Source organism: Hipposideros armiger, unplaced genomic scaffold (genome assembly GCF_001890085.2).
Source record: "Hipposideros armiger isolate ML-2016 unplaced genomic scaffold, ASM189008v1 scaffold_128, whole genome shotgun sequence".
NCBI classification, from domain to species: Eukaryota; Metazoa; Chordata; class Mammalia; order Chiroptera; family Hipposideridae; genus Hipposideros; species Hipposideros armiger.
In genome coordinates, this window is record NW_017731478.1 from 1,447,469 (window position 1) to 1,474,290 (window position 26,822).

Here is a 26,822-nt window from a genome sequence, read left to right on the forward strand (position 1 = left end):
AACATTATAGGGTATGTATATTGCATAGAATGACCCCCTCGTGTAAATCAGTCCCCCAGAAGTACAGGACGATGCGATTTTTTAAGAAATATATCCTATAAGAAACTTCGTTAAAAATTGTCTTATACATATCTGTATTATTTTCAGAGCCTTCTTGACAAAGACTTCGCCACACAATTTCTGTAACAGCTCTAACAGATGAGCACAAAATTGTAGCATCATACAGACACTTTCAGTTTCTTTTTCTTGGACTTCAGCACAGGAGGTAGAGAAATCTTAAAGGCAGTTCTGAAATGATATAGGGAGGAAAACACTCTTTAATGCTCTCAATCTCTGAAACGGGAGCTAGCCACACACCCTCACAGGTACTTACTCGCAAGTAGTGCAGATAGGGCTGAAATTGCAGAATACTGGAAATTTAAAAAAAAAAGATGGTTTAAAACCACGCAGTTGAGATATTTTCTGCCCTACTCCAACACTGATAAAAAGCAAAACTCAGTCCATGAACTTACTTGACAAGCACACAGAACAGACATAACCAATTTCAATAAGATTGCGGTGACAGAAGCAAGCAGCCCGGTAGTCAACGTGAATTGGGGGTGGGAGGATTAACTGAGATCTCTGATCTTGATCAGGAAGAAAAACCCACTGTTAAAAAAGAAAGGCAAGGAAATTTTACTTTAAAAATGGGCAAAAATACCCAGAAATCAGGACATAGCTATCAGACATTAATTATCAAGTAAACGCTAAGGAGAATACTAAATGAAGATTTCCTTAAGTCTATGGAGAAATGGTTTTTTTATTCATTCAACAATTGCTGACCACATACTGTCACTGCTCTGGGAACAGTCATACAACACTCTGCATACAGCTTACAGGGTTCAAAGACTATCTGAAGGCTACCCTTCTCAGCTTTGAGAAACCCAAGTCACCCACTTATTCCTTTCTTCCAATTACTATCATCAGCCATCGTGTTCCCATTCGTCCCCCAGGAAGTGGGTTTGACTTGACTCAAAGTATTCGGCTCACAGCAGACATTTCCTTACCAGCAAATACTGCAGAAGGGAGGATATCTGAGGCACCTTCAAGTACAGTCCCCCTGTGATGTCACAAGCCTGCAAGACACACAGAGGGCTCTCTGCCAAACTAGCACTCAGCTTTTCCAGGGGATGTAATTCTGACCAACCATTGTTCAGGTCTCCAAAGGAGTGGAGGATGTGACACAGCAAATTAAAAGAGAATGTTTTCCCAGAGTGAGTGAGGACCAGAAACTTCCAGCTACCTTTCAAGATGTCCAAATCTGACTTTTCCCCTTGGCGCAAGCCCTTTCACTCTTTGGAGACTAGAGTGTAGGCCAGTACATGCCCTTTCTCCTCTTTATCTGCTACTGAGAAATTTTTATTGTTTATTCATTTTCATTACATTTTTTAACAATGGCTTTGAGATATAATTCACATGCCATAAAATTCTCCCTTTAAAATAAGGAAGTGTACAATTCCCTGCTTTTTAGTATATTCAAAGTTGTGCAACTCTCACCAATATCTAGAACATTCTCATCACCCCAAAAAGAAACCTGTACCCACTAATCCGTCATTCTCCATCCCTCCTTCCCCCAGCCCCTGGCAACCACTAATCTGCTTTCTGTCTCTATGGATTTGCATATTCTGGACATTTCATATATGGATTCTTACAATATGTGGCCTTTTGTGTCTGGCTTCCTTCACTCAGCATCATGTTGTCAAGTTTCATCCACACTGAAGCAAATGTCAGCGCTTCATTTCTATTTATGACCAAATCATATTCCACTGTATAAATGGACCGATTTGTTTATCCATTCATCTCTTGGTGGACATCTGGGTTGTTTTTACTTTTTGGCGATTATGAATGGTGCAGGTGTAAATATTCATGTACAATTTTTTGTGTAAACACATTTTATTTCTCTTGGATACATGTCGAAGAATGGAATTGCTGGGTCATATGGTAATTCTGTTTAACTTTCTGAGGACGTTTCGGATTGTTCTTCAGAGTGGTTATATTATTGCACATTCCCAGAAAACACCATGTACCTACCATTAAGCTTAAAAAACAGGACAATTCCAGAACCTTTGAAACTGGGTATACTTTCCGATTCTATCTCCCTTCCCCACTCCTCACCTCCAGGAGTAACTTGAGGTTTTCTGCAGTTTTGTACTTTTAAATGATCTTTCAGGAAATAATATTTCTTGTGTTCAAAAAGCATTTCTAAAAAATTCGGCAATTTCTTCAGTCTTCCATTTTTTTTTTCTTTTTGGTTAAAGTAAAATTCAGTTTCACACCTTTGGTTAAAATGCAACATCTAACATTGCTATCCAATAGAAATATAACACAAACAACACATGTAATTTAAAATTTTCTAGCCACATAAAAAAGGAAAAAGATAAATATTTAATACCATTTCAATTAACTTAATATATCCAAATATTATCATTTTTAACATGTAATCGATACAAAAATCATCAATAAGATATTTGACATTCTGTTTTTCATACGAAGTCTTTGAAATTCTGTGTGTATTTTACACCTACAGCAAATCTTAATTCAGACCAGACTCCTTTCAAGGGCTCCAAAGCCATATGCCTACCATGTAGGACAGCACAGATCTGGGGTACGATCCTATTTTTATAAAATTCTCTGCTCAGTGTTTTATTCTTCCATCTGTATCTATGTACAGAGCTGTCATTCTGTTTACCTAATATCAACAAACGTAATTTTTGGATAAAAGAATTTTTTTTAACCCTTTTCAAAAATACTTTTCTGTGTTGCTTGAATTTGCTTTATTTAATGTGTGAATCACTCTTACAAAGTCAATCAAGTCATGTAAAATATTTAAAAACGTGAAGGGACCAGAGAGATGTTAGTTCTCTAATGTGTACCATCACCCAGGCTAATCCCTAAATATGTGTGAAGACTGGTGAAAGGCATTTAACAATAGGTACAGAACACACCATGCTTTTATAGATGCCCACACCGAGCATTTAAGACATACCTGCTGGAGAAGTCCTGAATCGGAGTCTAAAACACAGGCATCGATCAAAATATTCTGAAATGAACATTCCAAAAGTATTATAGGAATACAATAACAGCTATCTTATGCTAAGAACCTACTATGTGCCAGGCTCTATTTTTTCAATGACTTATTTAATATGCGTAATAACTGTGCAAGGTAGATATTTGATTAGCATTTTGCAGCTGAAGCAACCCAGGCCTTGGCTGGGCCGGGTCACAGAGCCAAGGGAAGGCAGTGCTGTCACCCCCACCCCCGTCTGCCTGTCCCCAAAAGGCCCATGGTCTTTTCACATCATACTGCCACTCCAAGATGGAGAATATTATATAGAACTATAGCACTTTCGGTGAAAACTGAAGTTTTAAGAAAGTTCTCTTTTTTTGACATATCAAAGAAGAAAATGTATTAGTGATAATTCATCTGAGCACTTGTTATTTGCAGAGTAAAAATATCAAATCTTTACAAGAGCTCCCAAAAGCAGAGAGAGAGAAATCGAGGCAAGGGGGGCGGCAAGCTGAACCAGAGATTCTTAGCCTGAGGTTCAAGGACGGACTAAACGGGGTCACGTGAATACCGTGAAACTAAATCCAAAACTGTGTATGAGTGCACACCTTTCAGGGGACTCATCAGATCCAGGGGTTCAGGGCTGGAGAAATTACTACAAAATATGGATTCCAGATTCTGAATTCATTCATAAGGCTATTTGGTCAGAGTACTTCTCTAAGTAGGTCATTCAAAGAAAATGAAATGAATTCCTTCATTATGAAACAAATATTCTTTAAAAAGAAAGCTCGCCACTCACCTGCTTCTGTGCTGCGAAGATGACATTCATGAAGTTCATGTACTGTAGTGCACTGTCCTCTGCGGCCTTGATCACCTGAGAATCACATCCAGTGTGAACACCTTGCAGGCACGGCCTAGGACTCACGCAAACGTCCTCATGATAGACTGCAAACTACAACCGACACTATTCTAACTTGTCTACCTAGTTATCGTCAAAAAATACCTAAAAGTGTAAAGATAGCTAGGAAAATGTCCCCCAAATGCCATTCAAGAGATAATTCTTGTTAATAGCTTCTAGAGAACACCTATGTGAATATGTACCTACATTCACACCCAACACACACACACACACACACACACACACACACACACACACACACACACGATGATCCTATCTAGTGCTCTGCAACCTGCTTTTTCAGTCCATGATATCTGGGAGGAAAAAATCTTATGTCAATAAATTTGGATGTGTGTCACCCTTCGTGCTGACTTCAGAATTCCACTATTTACCCAATTATCTAGAGAGGATATTTAAGCAACTTCCAATCCTCCATTTTAGACAATACTCTGATGAACACAATCATACCCTTTGCACAACTCTCCATTAGTTCCTAGAATTATCAGTGAGATTCCTTAAGTGTACGTACATTTCATCTTGATACACATTACCAAGCTGTCTTTTAGAAAAGCTATACCAATGTATCCTCCCATCAGGGATGCAAGGGAAAAACCAGCCCCCAGCATTTGCCATCAACCCTGGGAACTGCCAGGCTTTCATTTGTTCTGAGCAAGAAGCAAACAATGGGAATGAATGCATTTCCCAATGTTAACCAATCATTTCCATTTCTTCTCTTGCAGATTGCTCCTTTCTACCTGTTTCTTTAGCCTTGACTTTAAAAAATTAATTTATAGAAGCTCTTTTTTACTTTAGAAATAATATATTAATCCTCTGCCAGGTAGCCATGCTGAACATACATTTTCCTAATAGTTTTGTTTTGTCCTTTTTGGGGGATGAAGGGGGGAGGGGAAGGTTATTTATTTATTTGAGACCTTAAGCTTTCTTTTAAAGCGTCACATTATGGTTTCAAAGTTTCACATCAAGGTGCTCACCAACCCAAGATTAGAAACAGACGTTTTCTTCTAGTGCTTTTATGACTTGAATTTTTACAGTGAACTACTTGCTCTTTAGTAGAATGTATTTAGGTGTAAGCAATGAGATGGGTATCCAGCTTTGTTTTTCCCCAGATGGCCGACCAATTGGCCCACACCTTTTATTGAATAATCCATTTTCCTTCCACTAGTTTGAAGTCCTTCCTTTATCACAAGTCAAACTTCCCCAGGTGCTTGGTTTTATTTCTGGACTCCAGGCTTCCATTTTCTGTTTGCCTCCTGCCATGCCAAAACCACACTCTTTCTGGACTTGAGAATATGTCTGAATGCCTAATGGAGTCAGTTCCTACTTTATTCTCTGTCAGAAAGCTCCTGGCTAGTCTCGTTAATCTATTTTTTCCAGATAAACTGTTGAATTTCTTAAATCCCCCTACTCTGCTAGAAAAAAAAGGTCTCATTAATGTTCTGAGTTTATACTAAATTTACAGTTTAGTTTGGAAAAACTAACATCTGAGAATAAAATATGGCTCTCCACTTATTCAATTCTTCTAAGTCTCTCAGAATTTTAGTTTTTCAACATAATCAGTGTTACACTTTGCTTGTTAACTAATTCTGGATATTCAGTATTTATTGCTTCTATTATAAATGGGTCTTATTTCCCATTATGTTTTCTAATTGACTATAGTTGGCAATATTAACATAGTATTGATTTTTTTTTAATCTTACCAAAATCCTTGACTTCATTTCCTGATTATCTATAAAGAAATAAAAACATTATAATTTGACTGAATCTTATTAAACATATTATAAGGTTTTCTAACCAATTTTAAACAGTCCACCACGTGACAGTAGTAAAATTAGGATTCGTCTCATAGAAAAATGTAGGCTCCTACCTTTAATCTCCTTGTTCATTCTATGAATGTCTTATTTTCTTGGCATTAAGGAATATTAAAATATTATTTTAAATAAATATTGATAGTAAACAGTAAAATAACCTCAAATTTTAGTTAAATAAACCCAGCGTCCACTAGCTAAAATAAAAACAGAATGCTCCATTTACCATGATAAACACACAAAACAAGAGCCTGGGGGGTTTCTAATCAGTAATTGTAATCAACTGGGCTTTCTAACCTGACCAAAATATCTTTGTCCCAGAAAATTAAAATGCCCAAGATCTGATTTTTCTATTATCCACCACATCCTAGATTTAACTACTGGGACCACAAGGACCAGTAAGTCAATCAAGTGAGATAATGAACTTGAAAGTCACACACAGGTGATCAGGCACCGCCATCGAAGTCTAAAACAGAGGAATCCATCAATACCATCCAAAACAATTCGATGACATATGACTGGGAAAAAACATCACACACACACACAACGTTAAAATGCTTAGAAAGGTGCTGTGGACTCTATGCTAAGTGCAAAATAACCCGCTGCCTTGTGGACAAAGTCACTCATTTAGTAATCATCACGGTCAGCAAATGGCTTTTATAATCAAACATGGCTCCCAACTCAAGGTAAATGGGGGGAAAAAAAACACAAAAAAAACAACTCCCCAGTTTGTCTAAATAAGAAACAAGGAAACACCCTGAAGAATCGTGAGCAGAAGGACATACTAGAGAAACTAGAGTTTTCTCATTATACGCATTTCAGCTTGTCTTACAAACATTTCTAAGTCAGCATTTTAGAATGCTCTGATGTCTTCCATTACTATGGACATATCTAAATGTGTTCTAAAAAATACCACAAGTTAAGACATGTTTGTCCCAGAAGACGCCTTCTGAATGTCTGAAACTCCAAGGATACAGCAAAGAGCTTTGGCCAGGGATCCTGCCAGCAGAGTTTCTGTATTTTGACCCTTTATGTCACCTAAAATAATAAAAAAAAATTAAAGAGAAAATTTTTAGGTATTTTCTTGGACAAAAAACCATTTCAAACCAAAGCATTCTTCGTGAAGGAAATCAGACATTTTCAAACTGTTAGGTTTAAAACTAGCATAACTCTTCAATAAGCAATTTTAAAACATTTTCTCAATTTAAAATATCCTGGTGGTCAGGGGCTGGGATGGCTGGGGATGTGTTTAATGGGCACAAAGCTCAGTTTGGGATGATGGAAAAGTCCTAGAGATGGATAGTGGTGGCGTTGGTACAATATGTGAATATACTTAATGCCACTGTGCGGTATACTTAAAAAATGGTTAAAATGGTCAATTTTATGTTACATGTATTTTACAATAAAAAACAAATAAGAAATATCTTGGCAAACGTGACTTGTATTCATCTTTTATTATTGGTATAGATTGAGTATTACAATTTTAATAGTTTTTTCCTTTCTTAAAAAAAAAATCTTGGCATAATTTGGAAAAATTCAGGTTTATCCATGATTGAAGTAGACAAAAGGTCTCGTGTAACTGTAGGCAGGTGGGAAGGTGGCCCCTGGCCAGGATCTAAGCTTCCCTGTTCTCCTTGCCCACCTCCTCCTCCAGCCGGTTCCCCTCAGAGAGCTGCCCGGCAGCTGAGAAGACTAGAGAAACTCCTCTGGTTGTGGCAAGCAGACCAAGTCTGCAACTTGTTTGAGCCTTGGGTGAAAAGTCACTCTTAATAAAATCAAAATTGTAAACCTACAGCTTAAGGGTAGGGAGCCCAGATGGACACCCCACCAGAACAGGGCCTGCAGCTGGTCCAGGAGCAGACTGCCCCCCACACACAAACCCACCACCACCGTCACCGGGAAAGGTCGCGAACACTGTTTTTGCTAGTGTAACTGAAGGGACAAGATAATGAAACTAGTCTGGGCACGTTATTGATACTGAGGGACACTCAAGAGGCAATGTCTGCAGCTTGGAAAAAAGGCTGAATTAGAGACGAGTGGGAAGTGTTCATACACAAATGATAATTAAAGACAAGCGTGGACGAGGACATGCAGTGGAGGAAAATAACATGCAAAATAAAAAATACGTCTTTTTTAAGGGACAAGATGAAGGAAAAGTCAGAAATAGAAGAAAAAATGGTCCAAAAAAGAGGAAAACCAGGTCAACAGGATATCCTTTGCAGCTAAAGAATGTGTTTCAAAAAGTAGAGGCTGGTGAACAGTGTCAAATGCTGTAGCCGTCAGGCAAATCAGGCAAAGACATTGGTGGAAACAATTTTAAAAAAGAGAAGCAAGGAGATAGCAGCAAGAAGCTCAGGTCTTTGTATGTAAAACCTCAAGGACCTCCACATTCAACTCCATTTGTAAAATAACAACAATGGGGGAAAAAAGCTATTACTTTGGGTCATTAGATCTTTAATCTCTTCAACAATGACTTCATTTGCTGCCGTTAACAACTCATATTTTCCATCTTTACTTCCTGAGGGATTAAATTCAGAAGGAGGGTTGCCAGGATCCCCGAAGAGGTCTCCAAGTCTGCCATTCTTTCCAGGATACAAGAATCGACTGAAACGGAGGTGGGGTGGGGTGGGGGAGAAAAAACAAACAAACTAGTTACACCAAGACTCAGTGCCCTCATTAAACATCAAAGCGAAATTCAGCAGAGAAAATAAAACCCACACCAATGCTGGGCTCCTAAGATTCTATAATAAATTTCATTTTTTTTTAAATGTGTAAAATAGGCCAATTGGCAACACGAGTCAACCACCACCGAATGTTTTAATGATTCCACTGTTTTCTGAAAAAATGAGAGGAAACAGAGGATATTGGGTTATAGGCTCTTGAGATACTCCAGGGGGTTGTCACTCTACTTTCTCAGATGACAACTGGAAGAGATTCATACAAAATTCAACCTTGCTCCTAGTTGATTACTTGAGGTAAATTTCTTCCCCAGTAATAGAAATCTGGTCTCTGAAAAGATTCCCCTGGTGTTTCATGACTTTTATAGTAATCATGTAAAACACATTTGTGATTTTTAGAAAGAAAGGAGAGAGAAAGAGAGAGAGAAAGAAAACTTTGGTATGGCTTTCATCGTTATCGTAATCAAATCAACATCATCTTTTCCATTCAATTGTGTGAAAAAATGGATAGCAATGGTGGAAGTAGGAACACTTTTTTGGTGGCCCATGGGCTCTTCCGACACATCACAGCAAGTGGCTCTAAGAACCGGGACACTCTGAGAACTATCCCCGAACTTTATATGACATACGTTGGTAAATGAGAGTCATTTCTACTATGATGGACATTTAATTAAGACAAAGCTGTACCTTACATGGGAATTAGATTCTATAGTCAATGTGTAACGTGACACATATATATGGTCCAAAGTATTCAGGAAAACCTTTACTGTACACATGGCCGTTATCTGCTCATCCAGTCACCATCCTGCAGTGACGCTAACTCAGCTGGGTTTTACACCAACATTAGAAAAGGCTACTGTTTCTTCAGCTGAACAGCAGATGGAGTAGTTGGCTTGGGTTGAGGAAACAAGTCTATAAGAAAACCCCTTATTTATAAATACTAAAATCACACACAGGGCAGTGAAATATTCACACCATGAGAGGTACACAGGAGCCAAGATGGCCGAAGGGGGAGCGGACTCACACCTCCCGTCTCACCCGGCCCCTGGAGAAGCTCCACGGGGACAGCAGTGATGGGAGCTGCCCGCCCAGTGCTTTTCTGTTTTGCCTGGAGGATGCAGTTGAAGCTATATAACAATTCAAATATGCCCATGATGCAACTCTATTATACACCAGCTAAGGAGGTTTTCAATATTCACACCTACCAAGGTTTACATGTACTGATTCTCCATGCTGAGTATTGCTTGCTGGTACAGAAAAAAATGTTTCTGCAGCACAGGATAGGAAGAGTACATGCTGGCTGGCAAAAAAATCGCACAAATGTTAAACATTGACTAGTAGAGTGATCATATGGTCATACCTTTCTTGAATGTGACTTGCTATCACGGCAAGTTTGTTGGAACGATTCATGAATAAGTGAGAATTTCCCAGCACCATCACTGCATCTATGCATTTTGATAAAGTAAACTATTGAAAAACAGAAGACATTAGAGAGGTAAATTAGCCATCCAAATAACTACATCAGGTCTTGAAACGATTGAGATTTCATTTAAATTTTAGACAATTGTCCACTGGTAAAAAAATTGCTCAGCAGCTCTCTGCTCCAAAGCCATAAGTCAAACACTTGAAAACTATAGTTTTCGAATTTTACTTATAGGAGATCATTTCTACATCAGTACAATATTCTACAAATATTTTCTGCATACCACTTATGAATAGCAAACATGTCACATCTTCTGTCATAAAATTACAAGCCAACTATTGCTACACATGGAGTACATAATTAATACATACAGATTACACTGGTAATTTGTAAAAGCGTTCAACTCATCCATTCACTAAGTATGCTGAGCACCTGTTGTGTGTTATATCTCTTCTTTCATGAAGGCTACACTCTCACAAGTACTAATATTACTAAAAAGTATAGGTGAATATTTTTATAATCCTGGAATAAAGCAAGTTTCTCTTAAAGCAAAGAATACCTCAAGCAGAAAATAAAATGGTGATAAATTTCACTCTATTAAAAAAAAAAGTAAAACAAATCTATTAAAATGTCTATATGGCAAAAAAAAAGACTATAAACAAAAGTGATAGACAAATTACAAACTAGAAAAAAGTAATTACAACATATGACAGGCAATGGGTTTTCCTTTTAATATAAAGAGTATCCACAAATCATAATTAAAGAAAAAGAACACCTAAAGAGAAAAATGGACAATGCCCTAAGGGAGAAATACAATGGGCCATCAAATACACTAAAAGTAAATTGAGATAACTTTTTTTGGTATATCATATTTGCAAAAGATAAAAATATGGAAAGAGAGCATCTCGTGTACAAAAGAAAAAAAAAAAAAAACGGGCAGCCGGGCGGCTCATTTGGTTAGAGCACGTGCTCTGAACAAGGTTGAACAAGGTTGCTGGGTCAACTCCTGCATGGGGCTGCGCCCCCTGCAACTAGATTGAAAATGGCGGCTGGACTTAGAGCTGAGCTGCGCCCTCCACAACTAAGATTGAAGGACAACAACTTGACTTGGAGCTGATGGGTCCTGGGAAAAACACACTGTTCCCCGAAAAAAACACATTGTCCCCCAATAAAGCTAAAAAAAAAAAGGAATTCTCATATACCACTAATGAGAGTTCAAAGTAAGACACTTTCTGGAGAGTAATAAGGTAATATGCAGTGATGTACTGGTCTAGCCATACAATGGAATACTATTCAGAAATAAAAAGGAATTGAGGGCCAGCCGAGTGGCTCAGTTGGTTAGAGCGCAAGCTCTGAGCAACAGGGTCGCTGGTTCGATTCCCACATGGGCCAGTGAGCTGCACCCAAGCTGAGCTGCCACTGAGCTGCCAACAGGTGGCAGGATGGCTCAGCTGATAAAAAAAAAAAAAAAAACAGGAATTGAACTACTGATTCATGTAACAAAATGGACAAATCTCAAAATAATTATGCGGAGTAAAGAAACCAGACCAAAACCTCCAACTACATTCTGTTTGATTCTATTTATATAAAATCCAGAAAATGCAAACTCATCTAGTGACAAAAAGCAGATCAGTGGTTGTCTGAGGGTGGAGATAGGCAGAGAGAGGTGGGGGGGATAAATTACAAAGAAACATAAAGAAACTTTTTTTTGGGGGTGATGGATCTATATGTTAATTTTTTTACAGTGGTGACAATTTCATGAATGTATATACATATAAGAAAACATATCAAATTAAATAGTTTAAATATGTACAGTTCATTGTATGTCAATTATATCTCAATAAAGCTGTTTTACAAAAAGACACCATTAAGAAAATGAAAAGACAAGCCACAAAGTCATAGGCCAAGAGAAAATATTTGTAAATCATATATTTGATAAAGGACTGTGTCCAGAATATAAAGAATTCTCACAACTCAATAATAAAAACATAAGCAGCCTAGTTTAAAGACTGGACATAACATATGAATACACATTTCACCAAAGTAAATATATAATGGCTAATAAGCATATGACAAAAAAAGACTCAACATCATTAGTCATTAGGGAAATGTAAATCAAAACTACAACTATATACTACTACCTACTCACTAGAATGAGTATAATAAAAAAGACAGACAAGTGTTGGCAAGGATGTGAAGAAACTGGAACTCTCATATACCACTGATGGGAATGGAAAATGGTGTACCCAGTTTCAGAAAGTTTGGCCGCATCTTGAAAAGTTAAATGTAAACGTACCATGTAAGCCACCCATTCAACTTGTAGGCATCTATCTTCTCAAGAGAAATGCAAACACATGTCCATACAAAGACTTATTTGTGAATTGTCAGCATTATTCATAATAGTCAAAAAGTGGAAACAAGCCAAATGTCCATGACTACATAAAACAAGATGTTCCACGTATATCTGTACAATAAAATATTGCAGTACCAGAAAGGAACCCCCAATACAGGCTACAACACAGATGGACCTCAAAAATATTACACTAAGTGGGGCCGGCCGAGTGGCGCGTTGGTTAAGAGTTGCCTTGGGACGCCAGCTCTGAGCAGCAGGGTCTGGGTTCTGACCCCACATGAGGGCCAGTGACACTGCACCCTTTACAGCTAAGATGGTGAACAATATCTTGACCTGGAGCTGGGTTGCTGTGAGTCGCCCACGACGGCATAGGCTGCAGCCCCTGCTGCAGTGGGCTCCCATAAGCTACTGTGAGCGGCCAGCAACCAGTGAGAGCTGCGGTGAGCCGCCGTGAGCGGCCATCCAATGGCCAGCGAGCAACTACCTGATCCGGGAAGAGCGCAATGATAATACCAACACGGGCCAGTGAAGCGACGTCCTCCACAACTAGACTGAAGAACAAAAGGACAGCAACTTGTCTGTTCCCCTTCCCTGATTCCCCAACGTTGTTCCCCTCCCCCAATTCCCCAATAAAATCTTAAAAAAAAAAAAAATTACACTAAGTGAAAAAAGCCAAAATCAAAAGTCTACATAGTATCAAAACTCATCCAACATGAAAAAAAAATCACTCAAATACTTTAATAACTATTTTAAAAATGTAATTCGTAGCTTAAACCTCCCAAAAAAAGCAAAAGCAACATCCAGGCCCAGACAATTTCACTGGAGAATTGTACCAAATAAGAACTGACACCCATTCTAAATAATCTCTTCCACAAAAGCAGAAGAGAACACTTCCCATTTCATTTTATGAAGCCACTATCACCCTTATGACAAAATCAGCCAAAGACAGTACAAAAAAGAAAAAGGAAACAACAGACCATATCTCTCATGAACATAGATACAAAAATCCTGAACAAAATATTAGCAAATTGAATCCAAGTAGGGTTTCTTGTGGGAATGCAAGGATGGTTCAAGATCTGAAAACCAATCCATGTAATCCACCATACTGACAGGCTAAAGAAGAAAAATCACTATTTGATGCAGAAAGATCATTTGACAAAATTTAACATCCATTCATGATAAAAATCTCTAAGCTAACTAGGAAGAGAAAAGAACTTCCTCAACTTATAAAGAGCACTTACAAAAAATCTACAGTTAACATCATACTTAATGGTGAAAAACTGAATGCTTTTCCAAGATCAGGAATAAGGTAAGGATGTGCACTGTCATCACTCTCATTGAACATGGTACTCAAAGACCTAACCGGTACAATAAAGCAAGAAAAGGAAATTAAAGGTATATGCATTGAAAAAAACAAAAAAACAAACCTGTGTCTATTTGCAGATAGCATGACTGTCTATGTAGAAAATCCCAAAGAAGCTACAAAAACACTGCTAGGACTAATAAGTGAGTTCAACAAGGTCTCAGGATACAGGATCGACACACAAAAATCAATCACATTTCTATATACTAATATCAAACATTTAGAAACCAAATTAAAAACACACCATCCATTTATAAGTGCTTAAAAAAAAGAACATTTAGGCATAAACCTACATAACATATATAGGACTTATCTGATGAAAGCTATAAAACACTGATGAAAGAAATCAAAGATCTAAATAAACAGAGAGGTGCTTTACTTGTGGATTGGAAGACTTAGCACAGTAAAGCTGTCAATTCCCCTCAAAGTGATATACAGGTTTAACACAACTTATCAAAATCCCAGCAAGATCTTTTTGCAGACATGGACAAGCTCATTCTAAAATTTATGCAGAAAGCTAAAGGAACTAGAATAGTTATAAATGATTTTGAAAAAAGAAGAATAAAGTGGGAGGAATCAGCCTACTGAAATTCAAGACTGATTATATAGCTACAGTAATTAACAGTGTGTGGTACGGTGGAGGGAAAGACACACAGATCAATGGTACAGACAGCGTACCCAGAAATAAACGCACACATTTATTTTTGACAAAGCTGCAAAAGCACTTCAGTGGAAAACGGGTAATCTTCCAAAACAGTGCTACAGAAACTGGACATCCATACGCAAGAAAAACGAACCTCAACCCAAACCTCACAGCTTATTAAAAAAATTAACTCAAAATGGATTAAAATTTTCAATGTAAAATTTTTCACAGAAGACATAAGTGAACTAGGGACTGGGGACTATAAAAGTGTAGCAATTATAAAGAGAACACAAAAAACTCTGATGTGTGATGGAACAGCTCTGTATCTTGACTGGTGATGGTTACACAAACTTGTACATGTGATAAGGCTGCACAGAGTTACACATACACACCCTAGCGGCTGTAAAACTGTTGTGATCTGAACGTGGTCTGAAGAACGTACTGAGGTCAATTTCCTGGTTTCACTACCGTACTAGTTATGTTAAGATGTTACCATTGGGGTTAGCTGGGGCAGGGCACATGCGTCCTCTCTGTACCATTTTGTATCACTTCCTGTTGAGTCTGTATTCATTTCAAAACAAAATATTTCAAAATAGAAAGGTTTTCTTTAAAGACCAAATATTGCATGAAATCATTCTGAAATGTCCAGAAAAAGCAATATAGAGAAGAAGTGGCTGTCTGCAAGCAGCGACTGACTATAAATAGGCACGAGGGAACTTTTTGGGGTGATAAAAATGTTCTAAAACAGAAATGTAGTGATGGTTACACAACTTTATTGTGGTTTTTACTAAAAAATCATTGAATTGCACATTATGATGAGTAAATTTTATGGTATGCAAGTTATACCTTACTAAAGCTGTTTTTCAAAAAGCAACATGAACATATATTGTTTAACCAGAATTATCCAAAGGCCTCCTCAAGCAATCTTACCTGAGATTGCTTTAATGCTTGCTTTCCCCACCAAATTGGGTTGGTATCAACGACGATAACTAGAAGGTTCAATTCATCTTCTGAAAATATTAACGAAAATAAAAAGCATTAGCCTCATGGATCAAAGCTAACATGCTCAATCCATAAATTAAATCCAGAGCAAGAACCACTACAAGCCTTTATATGTTTCTGATCCTACAAGCGCGAGATGAACAAAAGGCCAAGTTCTTTTAAAGATTTAAAGCTCTGGGGGTCCTTAGCAAGCTGTTGCCTGCTTTGTGTACCACTGCATCTTTCATCAATAGCATGGGAGCTCCATGAACGGGGCTTTTTGTCTGTTATGTCACTGCTTATCCCCCCACTATTCCTAGAATATTGCCTAGCCATAGAGGATACTGAATAAATATCTACCAAATGAACCCAAAGATATTTGCCTGATCAACAATAGAAGGCACTGATAAACCAGTACTAAGAACCACCAGTAGTAGAATTTCGGGGAGCAGGGTGGGGGTGCTAAAGGGAACACAGGAATCCATTTGGCCCCAAGTCCATCAAATCATCTAGCAGCAAGGCCAGCTATGATTAGGAATCAATTTTTAAAAAGGTGAAAAAACAAGAGGGAAAACTAATTCCTATGTAAAGAATATTTTACTGTGAAAAGAAATTAGGCTGCTCTTCAAACACAGATATAACTAAACAGGCTAACTTAACACGTTAGTCACTCAACAAACACACTGAGTACCAGTGTTAGGTGTTGCGCATACTGTGTCCACATCCTCAAGGAGCCTACGCTCTAACTGAGGTTAACAGATATATGAACCCTTAAGCACATGCTCGTTTAATAGCAAAAGGTAATGATGCATTTCCTCCCCTGTACCTTCCTTCTTGCAATTCCGGGGCTCCTATATCAGGATCATTCCCACCCCATCTTTTACTTCTGTTTACATATCCAAATCCTGTTTACTCTTCAAGACCTCAAACCGATACTACCCATCTTCAAAAGACCTCCCCAGGTCTTCCAAAAGGTCCTGGCTCCCCCATCTCAGGACTACAGGAATATCAGCCTCTTCTGCTCAGGCCCCGGCACATAGAATCCTATCATCCCATTCCATGCCGACAACTACCCAGCGAGGGACAAAGCAGTGCCATCTTTCATCAATTACAAGATGTACCCCCTTTTTTTTTTTTAACATTGAACAGGTGCTGACATCAGGTGTCTCACGACTAAGACTGGCAGCATTTTCTGTTTATTACATAAAAGCACAATTCATCATCAATATTGTCTTAGGCTAGATGAAATACGGTATTCCTATTTTGCAAATGAAAGGAACCTGCTCTAAGTCACATGGCCTGCTAGCAAGTGGCAAAGCCGGTGCCCTGCTCTGAAGACAGGTCTGCTGGACTGTAAAGGCTGAGACTGCTGAAAGCCCCACTGCCTCGTTCTGACCACCCACAGTACCGACAGGACTCACTCCCTCCTTTTACCGTTGGTTGTTTCTATCTCTTCCCAACCCTGCCCACCAGGATGCGGACTCCTTGAAGAATGAGGGTTTTTCGCTAATCCTGGGATGAAAGAACACATGTAAATCACACAACGAAGTGCCTAGCACAGAAGCAGCACTTAAAGACTGTGTCTCCCATGGGCCCTCATTCCGCTACCCATAAGTCCTTAAGCCTTTGGCCATATTCTCCATCAGGCCCCACCCCACAATTCTTGGGCCATCCATGCCTTGCTACTATCAAGACTCCTGATGAGGAGAGGCTGGTTAGGCCAGGTGGTTAGAGCGCAGGCTCATAACACCAACGTTGCTGGTTCGATTCCCACATGGGTCGCGGAGCTGCGCCCTCCATGACAACGACTTGACTTGGAGCTGATGGGTCCTGGAAAAACATACTGTTCCCCAACAAAATTCCTATTAGAAAAAAAAAAAAAGCCTAATGAAAGGACGAGAGGTGTGTATTCGTACACATGCAATGCCCTGGGAATTTCCTTCTCTGGGTCTCTACCTCCTCATTGGTACACGGGGGGCCTTGCCAGGTCTGCCTCCCTCCCAGGGTAGGGGTATGGATTGAAACAGATAAAGAAAGCATGGGCAATTATTACAGCCTGCGCACAGATCTATTTCTATTCTTGTTTCCCACAGTCCATTTTCCACGCAGCAGCCAAATCTTTACAATTTTATGTTAGACCACAATACTCCCTTAAAACCCTAGAAAAGCTTTGTATTACACTTAAAAATAAAGCTCGAGCTCTTAACCATGGCCCGCAAGGGCGCTGCACCTGGCTAGCCCTCTGATCTTATCCCTCTCGCTTACGTTGCCGGGGTCACCCTGGCCTCTTTTTTCTTCTTAAGACATCAGGCTCTATAACTGGTAGGATAACGGATGAGTGAAAGACGCTCCACCTTCCTCCTCCCCCAGGTTCCCTCTTTCTGTCTTCTCATTGTAAAGTACTGGCTCAACTTGCCAGGGGCCTTTGCATAGTCATTTGGCTCAGTTTCTTTATTACTGGTCTTCCCTGGACAACTATCTAAAGTAGCTCCTCCTCAATCAACACTTAATCACCATCTACCACATCATCCCATTATATTGTTTTCATAGTTCTTTGTCCCCCTTCGAAATTTTTATTTACTTGCTTATTTGTCTGTCTCACCCACTAGACCGCAACCTCCACGAGGGCCTATTCTGTCCTGTGCTGTATTCCCCAGAACGAACAACAAATAACGCCTGGCACACAGGAGGGGATCCAAAAATATTTACTGAACGAATGAATGAATACATTCGTTACTCCTCTAAAGACCAAATATCCAGCCCAAAACATATACTCCATTTGACCGAGCCTGGCCGGGCCCAGTTGGTACAGCCCCGGGGTCCGGGTGCCTCCGGCGCGGCCCTCACCGTCTGACACCATGATGGCCCGGGTTCCTCAGCGCAGCGCCAAAAGCAGTCAGCGGAGCATCCCGGATGTGGCGCACTCCAACTTCCGGCGCTGCCGAGTGACGCAGGAGGCGGTTTGACCCAGACACCGCGCCGTATCCACGGCCCCGCCCCCAAGGCGCCGGAAGTGGAGTGTGGAGCCGCGTCGCGGGCTGTCAGTCTCTGTGGCTCCGAGCCGGCGCCGTCGCAGGACTCGCCCGGGCAGCGCGGGCGGCTCTGGGCCCCTCGGGCTCTGCGGTCCAGAGGGCACCATGGACAACAAGGGTAAACCGGGAGGGGATGGGCCTGCTGGGACTAAAACGGAGCCGCGCAGGGGTCCCTCCACCTCGCACACCCAGGCTGGGCTCCGGGAGAGGTCACTTTCCAAACTTAGGGTGCTCGGCTGGATGTGGTTCCTCTAGTCACAGCTAACCTTGCTCGCTGCTCCCGTATCCAGGGGATGGTCCCTGAAAGTATCTGCAGACGCCCCCTCTCCGCACGCCTCTTTCCAGGGCCCTCGTCCAGAACAGGGAGACTTGGGACGAAGTGTGCAGGTCCTCGCAGTCTTTTGATGTCCTCATCCGTGGGGTAAGGAGTAAGACTCCCTGCCCTGTTGGATCTGGCACTAGAGTCAAAAGAATAAGGCGTGTGTGGTGTGCTCATCTAGTGTGGCGATCGAGGTGTTTTATTAAGTGAAATACAAGGGCAAACTTTCACGTTAAAAAGACATAAGGGGTTGACCCTCACATACACGTAAAATAAGTCTGTATGTGAACAGGCTTGACTTAGCACCGACTGTCCGCAGGGGTGCAGGAGAGATGGATAAGATTATTGAACTCTGGGATTCTTGGGGGTCAAGGATAAGGGGGAGAATGACCTTTCACTGTCATTCAGTAGCTGTCATCTCTAGTCCCATCCACATTTATCTTTTTTCCCTGAAAGCCAAACACCCTGAAAAGCAGTTTTTCAATTATGTTGCTTCTGAAGGTCCACAATTATTGACGAGCTCTCTGGCCTTCGGTCCTGATCAACGAATGTGATGAGTCACTTTTTTCCCTCTTCCCAGAGTTAATCGGATACTTTAAGTCTCAGATGAAAGAAAACCATGACACAGCCTCAGCAGTGGCTGCCATTCGGACTTTGCTGGAGTTCTTGAAGAGAGATAAAGGTAAAGAGGGTCATCCTCAAACACGCTGGGCCTTAGAAAAGCCTTCTACTAACTGTTAGAAGTGTAGAAAGTGAGAGAGATGTGTGCCTACATAAGGTAATGTCGCCCAAGCTCAGCTTCTTCCTTCATTTCAGCCTTCCTTTTAACCTGGAGCAAGCCCTCAAGTTACCATGAAATGGATTCCCTTTCGTACATGAAATAATACTTTGAACCAAGAGTGACGATTTTATATCAAGTTGACCATGAAGCTTAAATTATAGCAGTAGTTCAGCTTTACAACTGTTTATTGAGCTTTGGTCTTGTGCCAGATTCTATGCAGATGCTTCAGAGAACATTGCAGAATAAATTCTGGTATTCACATCATCCACTGCGACCACCTAAGTCAGGCATTCTAAATGGAAGCATCTGGGTGTAGCATGACATCTTGTATAAGCAAAATAAGAAAGGCTTCTTTAATCCAAGCGGCAGGACTAGAGACCTGTGTCTCTAGGAAAACCTCCAGTGTCTTCCTATTGTACTTAAAATAACATCCAAACACCAACGCCTCACCAACACGCCTCGCAGACCTCAGCTGCCACTGCTACTTAATTTCCTTCCATGATGTCCCTCACTGAGCCGTGCTTCAGCCATGCTGGCCTCTCTTTGTTTCTCATCCCAAGTTTGCTCCCCTCTCAGGGCCTTTGCACTGTGATAGTCTGTCCCTGCAACCTTTCCCACTGGATCTGTATGCGGCTGGATCCTTTCTTACTCAGGTCTCAAGTTTAAATGACCCCCACTCCCAGAGGCCATCCCTGTTAACTCCAACGTAGCTTCGCCTTCCTCATCATCCTGCCTGTTTCTGTCCTCACTACAATCTGTAATTAACTTGCTTATTTCTGTGTGTGCTAGTTTATTGTCTGCCTCCTCCATGAGAAAGGGCGTTCCAGCAGAGCAGGGACCCTGTCTGTCTTGTTTACTGATGTATCTCTGGCATCTAGAATAGTGCCCGGCATACAGTATGCACCCAGTCAATACTGGTTGAATGAGTGAATGAATAAGTCGCAGACCCTCCAACGGGCTGTGATACTAAAGTGAACATCACATTCTTCGTGTGATCCATCCAGGGGAGACAATCCAGGGCCTGAGAGCGAATCTCACCAGTGCCATAGAAACCCTGTGTGGCGTGGACTCCTCGGTGGCCGTGTCCTCGGGTGGGGAGCTCTTCCTGCGCTTCATCAGCCTCACGTCCCTGGAATACTCTGTAAGCCGCTGCCCTCCCTCGAGTTCCTTTTCTACTTCTCTGTTTGGCTGCAAATATTCTCTGCTTTCCCTGGATCTTCTGCTGCCCCTCATTTTGCTCTTTCTCCCTAGGATTACTCCAAATGTAAAAAGATCATGATTGAGCGAGGAGAGCTTTTTCTCAGGAGAATATCACTGTCGAGAAGTAAAATTGCAGATCTGTGCCATACTTTCATCAAAGATGGGGCGGTGAGTAGATGTCATGTGTGGTAACGGGGAGCGAGGACTCTGGAGGTAGACTCCTGGGGTAAAATCCTGCCTCTGCCACTTACTTGCTGTGTAACCTTGGACAAGTTACTTCACCTCTCTGTGCTGCAGTTTACTCATCTGCTAAATAAGGGTGATAATAGCATCTACCTCATAGGGTTGTTGTGAGGATTGATAAGATGGTATGTATAAGGACTCTGCACTGTGCCTGGCACATAGTAAGCACTAATATTGATAATATTATTATAGATAGTTGTCATTTGAAACAGGCAGAGAAAAACACTGGGACAACATGGATGATTCTTGATTTAATAAGGTGTCTTATTAAAGAAGTACCTTTATTATTGGATGTGTACTGAACTAATCTGAATTAAATCAACACAGAACAGCACTTGTCACTGGTTAATGCTGTCTTCCTGCTTGCTGTAAGTTAGCACTGGATTGAGATTTTATTTTTAACTTAATTTTAAATGCTATTACAGAGAGGCAAAGCTGCCTAGTGTTTATAAGTAAGAAAGACAGGAACTGCGAGTTTAGTCAGTCTCCCGGCACAGGGGTAATAAAACTTTTACGATGTCTCTCCCACCAGCATACCTCCTTTCTGCCGTCTAAGCCTGCACTGCCCATAAAATTCTTTACTCGCGTTTTGACTCTGAAATCTTGTCCTGTTTTATTACCTTCTTCCCAACCTTTGAAGTATGTTATTAAATAAATGACATAAGAGGTGTGAGTGGAACTTATACAAAAGCCAGCTGCAAACGAAGCCGTTTTTAGCCAAGTGGAAGCAAGATTATGACTGCTGTCCCAGAGGCCTTCTCCCTCCGGCCGCACTGTCCGCATTCTGTGGGTTTCATCTGCACTCGTTTCGTTTTACGTGAATACACCGGCCTCGGTGCTGGCTTAAACTCAGTCTAGAGCAGAGCTGCTCAAATTCGAACATGCAGATGAACCACCTGGAGATGTAATTAAATGCACATTCTGATTCCGTGGGTCTGGGGTGGGGCCTGAGAACCTGCGTTTAACAAGCTTTCAGGTGAGGCCCAGGAAGGAGCTAGGGAGCGATGCCCATACAATGTCTGCCCATACATTGTATCTGGCCCACAAATGGGTGCTGTTTACCTCGGTGTTTATAAATGTTAAAAAAATTAGTTAACCAACATTTAAATACTGGATTTGGGGGCTCCTCTAGAAAAATCAGATGACCTGACAACAGTGGGACCAGCCCCACCCAGCCCACTGCTTTTATGTTCCCGCCTGCTGCCCGGAGGCCCAAGTGGGCAAACTATGTCTTAGAAATAGAAAACCCAACCCAAAGGGACCTAATGGAGCCTTCAGATATACAGGCTTTTGTCCCCAGATGGGGATTCCACTCTGCACCCACTATGGGAAAATGGAGACTTGTAATCTATTCTTCCGGCAGAAACCTTTTTCACCTTATAAATGGGCTTAGAACTCGTGCCATCGGGATCTTTTCTTCTGATTAGCGTTGATTAGTGAGAAAGCATATCAAAAGCCTTCAGGGCCCAGGAACGTGCATTGGAGTGGCCAAGGGTATGGGTGACGGTCGGAAGCTTGCCCTCTGACAGAACTTTCTCGGTCCACAGAGAATATTAACTCACGCCTACTCCAGAGTGGTCCTGAGAGTCTTGGAGGCAGCTGTGAAGGCCAAGAAGCGTTTCAGTGTGTACATCACAGAGTCACAGCCTGACCTATCCGGGCAAGTATCTTTCCGTTTGCTTAGGGGCCCAGCAATCATGTATTTTAAGGAACAAACAGAATTAGGATCCATTGTAGGAGGAGGCAGGACATGGCCCCCGACGTGCCCATCAGTCGGCATTGCTTGCGCCTGTTCCTGCCCCGGCATGAAAACCCACTGAACTGACAGGTCCCAGTACAGGATCCAGGGGTTCTATTAGTTAAATCAGAGGAGCAGCAGGACATCGTGTCATCTGAAACATTTTTATCGAAGAACATAAGTCACATCTATCTATCCAGCAGATAATGAAATGAAATTTTTCTTTTTCTTCTGAATTTGCATCTCTTACCCAGAGTCCCTGAGACTATAGTTTTTCTAAAACACGTACTTCACTCTAAAGAACCCAAATTCTTGTTTCCTTCGTCCAGTCTTGGGATCTGCCCCTTAATCCAGTAACATTACCTGAGGTTCAAGCTAGCGTGATTTATCATTGTAGTTAAGTGACTCATCATACACCATGGTGGGACTTGCTTGGATTTTCTCTGATATTCTCATGATGTCGTTTTCAGTAAGAAAATGGCCAAAGCCCTCTGCCACCTCAACGTCCCCGTCACCGTGGTCCTGGATGCTGCTGTTGGGTAAGCGCCTAGTTTCCCCAGCCTCACCCACTCCCAGGGCTGGTTCCCAGTGGGGTGTCCAGATTGAAGGTTTGAGTCCCATTCATAAACCTGCACTGGTCTGGTTAGCGTCCTGCCTCTTCACTGGTAACTGCGTTAAACCAGCAAGCTCATTACTGGGTCTTGATGGTGTACGCAGAAGACGGGGCTGGAGGGTGCTGGAAAATGGGCGTCTCTTATGTAGTATTAGGATGCAAAGGTCAGTTTAAGGTCAGCACATGTGGTCTGTGCTCCCTCATCATCTAAGACATGGATGTCCTCAGTGGCACTCTGGGATTCGTCATCCCACACAACTTAAACCAAGGTCCACGTGTCTGTACTTCACAAGAGAAAACAGGAATAATAATCTCTTGGAAAGAAAACACATTAAGGCAGATGATTAAGGAAATTGGGAATGTGTTCAAAAGTAAGCATTTTGAAGAATTCTACTAATTGCTCATTTTAAAAGGTAAACTGGCTTTCACCCTACCTGAAAGTATTAAAGTGCATAACACTTTTCCAACCTCAGATCACATTAGGTTTTGAAATTTCGGGTTTGTTTGTATTGAAGGTGAACAGAAAAAAGTGTACCTTGCATAGTAAGGATAAATACCGGGCCGTGAAATTCTGGCTGGCTACGCACACTGTGAGCACTTACTGGGTGGCCGTGGGGCGTGTACCTCTTACTGTGGGGTCATGATCAAAACGGGTTTTACGGTAGCAGCACTGGTAATGGTGCCGGGTTGTCTCGTGTTAAGTGCTCTTTTGAATAAGTTAGTTATGGGAAGAACTTAACATGGTGAAAATGGAATATTAATCTTTCAGGTGGTGATTGGTGATGCTACTAACAAGAGCTCAGAAAAGAACATAAAACAATTTCTTTTTAAATTCCCCTAGCTATGTCATGGAGAAAGTGGATCTCGTCATAGTTGGTGCTGAAGGAGTTGTTGAAAACGGAGGAATTATTAACAAGGTAGGAGTGTCACGTCTCCACAGTTCTTTGTTCGAGGCTTAGCGGTGTATCGCGGACCCACGACACAGAAAGAGTGTTGTGTGGTGTGGTGTGCGACCATCTAACCCCGTGTGACCTCAGGGCTTTGCCACTGCTTCGAGTTGTCAGGTCCCACACACCATTGCAGCGGTCAGCCCAATTTCAGTCAGATTTCCTTCCGCTTTGGAGATTGAGCTATGTAAATTAGGAGAAAGTAATTTATATTTTCTTAAAACATGTTTTAACAGAATTGTATTTTGGGGTTGCGTTTTGAATTGAGCATCATCATTTTTAAGTGTATGGTTCGGGGGGATTTACATTCACATTGTTGTGCAACCTTCACCACTGTCTGTTTCTAAAACTTGCCCATCGCCCCAAACAGAAACTCTGTCACCATGACACAGAACTACCCATTCGCCACTCCCCCAGCACCTCATCTAATGTATAATACTTGCCACCTCCATTTTTGCCTATTCTCTGTATAAGTGGAATCGTATCCTGTATTTCCTCTTGAGTTTTTGGCCCCTTTCACTTAGCATGTTTTCAGAGTTTGTGCATGCTGGAGCGTCAGAGCATCATTCCTTTTTATGGCTGAATCACGTACCACTGTATGAATGGCCCATGTTTGTTTATCCATTCATCCTCTGATGGACGCTTGAGTTGTTTCTGCTTTTTGGCTGTTGTGAATAATGCTGCTGTGAACATGGGTGTACAGTTATCTATTTAAGTTCCTGGTTTCCGTTCTTTTGGGCATATCCCTACGAGTGGAATTGCCGGAACAGATGGGAATTCTGGGTTTAGCTTTCTGAGGACCCACCAAACTGTTTAACCCAGCAACCCACTATTTTACGTTCCCACCAGCAACGTACAAGGATTCTAGTTTATCTATGTTCTTGCCCTCACTTGGTTTTTCTTTTTTTAATTACAGCCCTCCTAGTAGGTATGAAGTGATAACCTCATTGCGGTTTTGCCTTGCATTTCCCTAATGACTAAGGATCTTGAGTGTCTTGTCATGTATTTATGGGCCACTTGTATAGCTTTGGAAAATGTCTATCCTGTTTTTTTAAAAGATCTCCTTTAATTCCAAAGCCAGAATTACATATATAATGTTCACCCACTCTTTCTGTTGCTTCCACCTCAGAGGTGCGGTAAGATCTCACCCTTCTCCACTTTTTCTGACTTCCCAGATTGGAACCAAGCAGATGGCCGTGTGTGCCAAAGCACAGAACAAGCCTTTCTACGTGGTTGCAGAAAGCTTCAAGTTTGTACGGCTCTTCCCACTAAACCAGGAAGACGTCCCAGATAAGTTTAAGGCAAGAGTTTGACATATTGGAAGGGGTATTTGAGTCTAAACAAATCTCTGAAAAAAATGCTGCGCTAAGAATGTTCCACTGAGTTACTCGCTTCCCCTTGCTACTTTCTCCGGCACATGGGATAGAGAGATAAATTGGTGGTTAGGCTCGCCATGTCTAATTTGTCCCCAAGACTCACAGAATCTAACTTGTCCCCAGAATTTCAGTCTGTCGCTCACTTAAGCAGTAGACGGGCTGAGGCGGCAGGAGGGTTGGCGGTTAATAGTCCAAGCTTTGGAGTCAGCTGTCTGGGCTCAGCTTCCATCTCTGCCATTATTGACCAGATGACCTTGGGCACGTCCTTTCACTTTAAGCTCTGAGCTTGTTATTGGTACAATGGGGTAACAGTATTATCATTTAGGACAATTCTGATAATCCATGGGAAGAGCTTAGCACAGGGCCTGGCCCATGGGAAGCTCCCGTTAAATAGTTATCTTGAGAGGCTGGAGGAGTCCATCCAGCACACGCGTGAGGGGACACATGGTACTGATTTTTCATTAACCTGGCCCTTGGCCAGGAGGCCGCCATGATCTACCCTCCTCAGCAGTGTGCTGCTCAGCGGGCTTCTCCCCGTTTCCAGAGAGCACGTCTGGGTAGCCGACACTAACTGCTCAGGCCAAGGCCCCAGCATGCAGAGCCTGGACGTGGGGCAGACTCACGTTTGCTTCCTGTTTCCTCAGTACAAGGCAGACACTCTGAAGTCGGCACAGACTGGACAAGACCTCAGAGAGGAGCACCCGTGGGTCGACTACACCGCCCCTTCCTTAATAACACTGCTGTTTACAGACCTGGGGGTGCTGACACCCTCAGCAGTCAGCGACGAACTCATCAAGCTGTATCTGTGACCACTGGGTCCTTTCCTGCCACGTGCAACTGATGTAGTTGGGACAGGGTGAGTACCCTCACCCCTCGCTGAACCAGGCCAAAACCCATTTGTTTTTTTAATGAAGATTTATGGACTGAGGACTTAAAATCATAAGTCTTGAAGAATTTTTTATTCATTTCAGTCCCATTTAAGTATGTTCATGGTTTCCTGAAAACTCAACCTAAATTGTTCTTAGTTTCCAGATACATTCATTCATTTCCTATTTCCAGAAATATGAGTTCAATTATTGGCCACTTAACTGATGAAAGAAGACGTGCCCAGGTCTCCCTCCCTTCATCTTCCCCGCACTCCAGACTGATCTGCCAAAAGCATCAAAGAGCTGCAAGACTGAAAAACCAGTGTGGCCAGTTAGCTCATGTGGTTAGAGCACAGTGCTCCTAACACCAAGGTTGCTGGTTCGATCCCCACATGGGCCACTGAGCTGCACCCTCCACAACTAGATTGAAACTACTTGACTTGGAGCTGATGAGCTGATGGGTCTTAGAAAACCACACTGTTCCCCAATAAAATTT

At 41.6% G+C, this 26,822-nt stretch overlaps 2 protein-coding genes across 4 annotated transcripts; one reads left to right on the forward strand and one right to left on the reverse strand.

Annotated features, from left to right (window-relative positions):
* Positions 1 to 110: 110 nt before the first annotated feature.
* GTF2H3 (general transcription factor IIH subunit 3) lies at positions 111 to 18,148 on the reverse strand. 3 transcript variants are annotated; one of them, XM_019649036.1, is made up of 13 exons: positions 16,646 to 16,840; positions 15,161 to 15,240; positions 9,809 to 9,915; positions 8,208 to 8,374; positions 6,746 to 6,808; positions 5,830 to 5,859; positions 5,663 to 5,691; positions 3,846 to 3,920; positions 3,026 to 3,079; positions 1,047 to 1,115; positions 513 to 648; positions 374 to 410; positions 111 to 288 (listed from the first exon to the last, which is right to left on the reverse strand). In XM_019649036.1, exons 1-13 carry the CDS (start codon positions 16,740 to 16,742, stop codon positions 219 to 221), a joined length of 1,014 nt encoding a protein of 337 aa, XP_019504581.1. In that variant the 5' UTR covers positions 16,743 to 16,840; the 3' UTR covers positions 111 to 218. The 3 variants fall into 3 exon arrangements, with proteins under 3 accessions (XP_019504581.1, XP_019504582.1, XP_019504583.1); XM_019649037.1 differs by lacking the exon at positions 16,646 to 16,840 and adding an exon at positions 18,059 to 18,148 and having other exon boundaries at positions 148 to 288; XM_019649038.1 differs by lacking the exon at positions 513 to 648 and having other exon boundaries at positions 246 to 288; positions 16,646 to 16,852.
* Positions 18,149 to 18,205: 57 nt separating this feature from the next.
* EIF2B1 (eukaryotic translation initiation factor 2B subunit alpha) lies at positions 18,206 to 26,744 on the forward strand. The gene is made up of 10 exons (XM_019648996.1): positions 18,206 to 18,361; positions 19,143 to 19,244; positions 20,348 to 20,484; positions 20,595 to 20,711; positions 22,334 to 22,446; positions 22,995 to 23,063; positions 23,979 to 24,054; positions 25,260 to 25,385; positions 26,105 to 26,316; positions 26,520 to 26,744. Exons 1-9 carry the CDS (start codon positions 18,349 to 18,351, stop codon positions 26,267 to 26,269), a joined length of 918 nt encoding a protein of 305 aa, XP_019504541.1. The 5' UTR covers positions 18,206 to 18,348; the 3' UTR covers positions 26,270 to 26,316; positions 26,520 to 26,744.
* Positions 26,745 to 26,822: the final 78 nt, after the last annotated feature.